Raw genomic sequence first — 1,368 nt, forward strand, 5'->3', positions numbered from 1 at the left:
TGTTTAGATTGGTTAACAGCTTTAAAAATATCCAACTCATTTTTTTTAAGACTAGGATTAATCTCTGTCCCTACAATTTAATTTTCTGCTTAATCTGTAGACCAAGGCAACTTTTCTTAAGAAGGGATGCATCTATTAAGGAGAGAAAAATTATTTCTTTAAAAAAAACTGAGTAGGTCTAAAATCATTCCAGAGCTATTTCTCCGTCAGAAGTACAGTAACAACGGACAACACAACCCAGTTTACACAAATGTACTATTTTTCTTTTTGTTAAAAAGGGTTAGGGTTAGGTTTTATATATGAAAGTCAGCAGAATTTTCATGTTTCACAATTTTGTTGCTAGAGAGATTCCAAAATTCCTTGAATCCATTTGGGAAGTTTTCTGAAGGTATGCATTATAGTAAACAGCAGCAAAATACCAAAACAATTCTATTGCTAAAAAGCAGCTAATCCTGCTTGTGCCTTTAGAATACTAGTTGTTATACACCACCACCACCAAAATGCTAATTTGTGCCATCAATTGAAATTTGAGCTATTCCGAGAAAGAAACAAATTATTCCCTTTAAAACTATTCAAGGCAGGACACATCAACAATCATATCGGGCAAATATTCACTGAGTTTTGGTGGGGAAAATCAGAAAATGTCAAAAAGGAAGAGACAAAAGCATAATATTTAGTATTCTAAAGGCTTGTTTCAGGTAGTTCAACAATGATTCTGGTAAAACCAACTGCTCACATACATACACACGCACACACAGATTTTAATGGTTTTAAAAAAAACCAGATTTGTTACTTTAGAAAAATGAATGCAGTGCATTTTCAGCAATATTATCGCCACAGACTCTGATTTCTCAGTCCACACATAAGTAGTAGTTGCCTTCTATGGTGATATGGCTTCTCTGCACTAATTCCCATCAGGCCGAAAAACAATAGGGCAGGTTAAGCAAAGACTGAAATTGTTGCACAAAGGAACATTTACTCATCAGATCCCACTGATCTCTTCTGTGCCCGTTTCCTGGGCAACCTTCTTGGTGAAGCTTTATCTGGAAGAAGAGAAAGTTTTGAGTTTGCCTAATTATTACAAGTATATTGGATTTAAAACATTTAAAAAGTATTTTTCTTCAATTTTACCGCTAAGTTTAAAACATGCAAACACGCAAGAATACCATCCTATTAAAAATAATAGATGTGTCCTATCTAGCTACAGGTCTTTAAAAGAACTTTTAATATAGCCTTTCAAGAGGTAACTCCAATTAAAATGACCCTTTTTGCAATTAGGATAGGAAAAAGATCTAATCGTGATTACTATACTGTTGAAGACACCATGCACAATCATCTTGAATTCTGTATCTCAACATGTTTATAACA

General features: G+C 33.8%; 1 protein-coding gene across 1 annotated transcript in view; it reads right to left on the minus strand.

The window, feature by feature from the left end:
- Positions 1–652: 652 nt before the first annotated feature.
- Positions 653–1,368, minus strand: part of LOC105805832 (translocon-associated protein subunit alpha) — a gene marked incomplete at its 5' end in the record, with an annotated part of 13,294 nt that continues 12,578 nt past the window's right edge. The window contains one exon of the mRNA XM_012638786.1: positions 653–1,043. Coding sequence (XP_012494240.1) covers positions 976–1,043 — 68 coding nt within the window. The remainder of the gene's footprint in view (positions 1,044–1,368) is intronic.

This window comes from Propithecus coquereli, unplaced genomic scaffold (genome assembly GCF_000956105.1).
Source record: "Propithecus coquereli isolate 6110/MARCELLA unplaced genomic scaffold, Pcoq_1.0 Scaffold1344, whole genome shotgun sequence".
In the NCBI taxonomy this organism is placed as follows: Eukaryota; Metazoa; Chordata; class Mammalia; order Primates; family Indriidae; genus Propithecus; species Propithecus coquereli.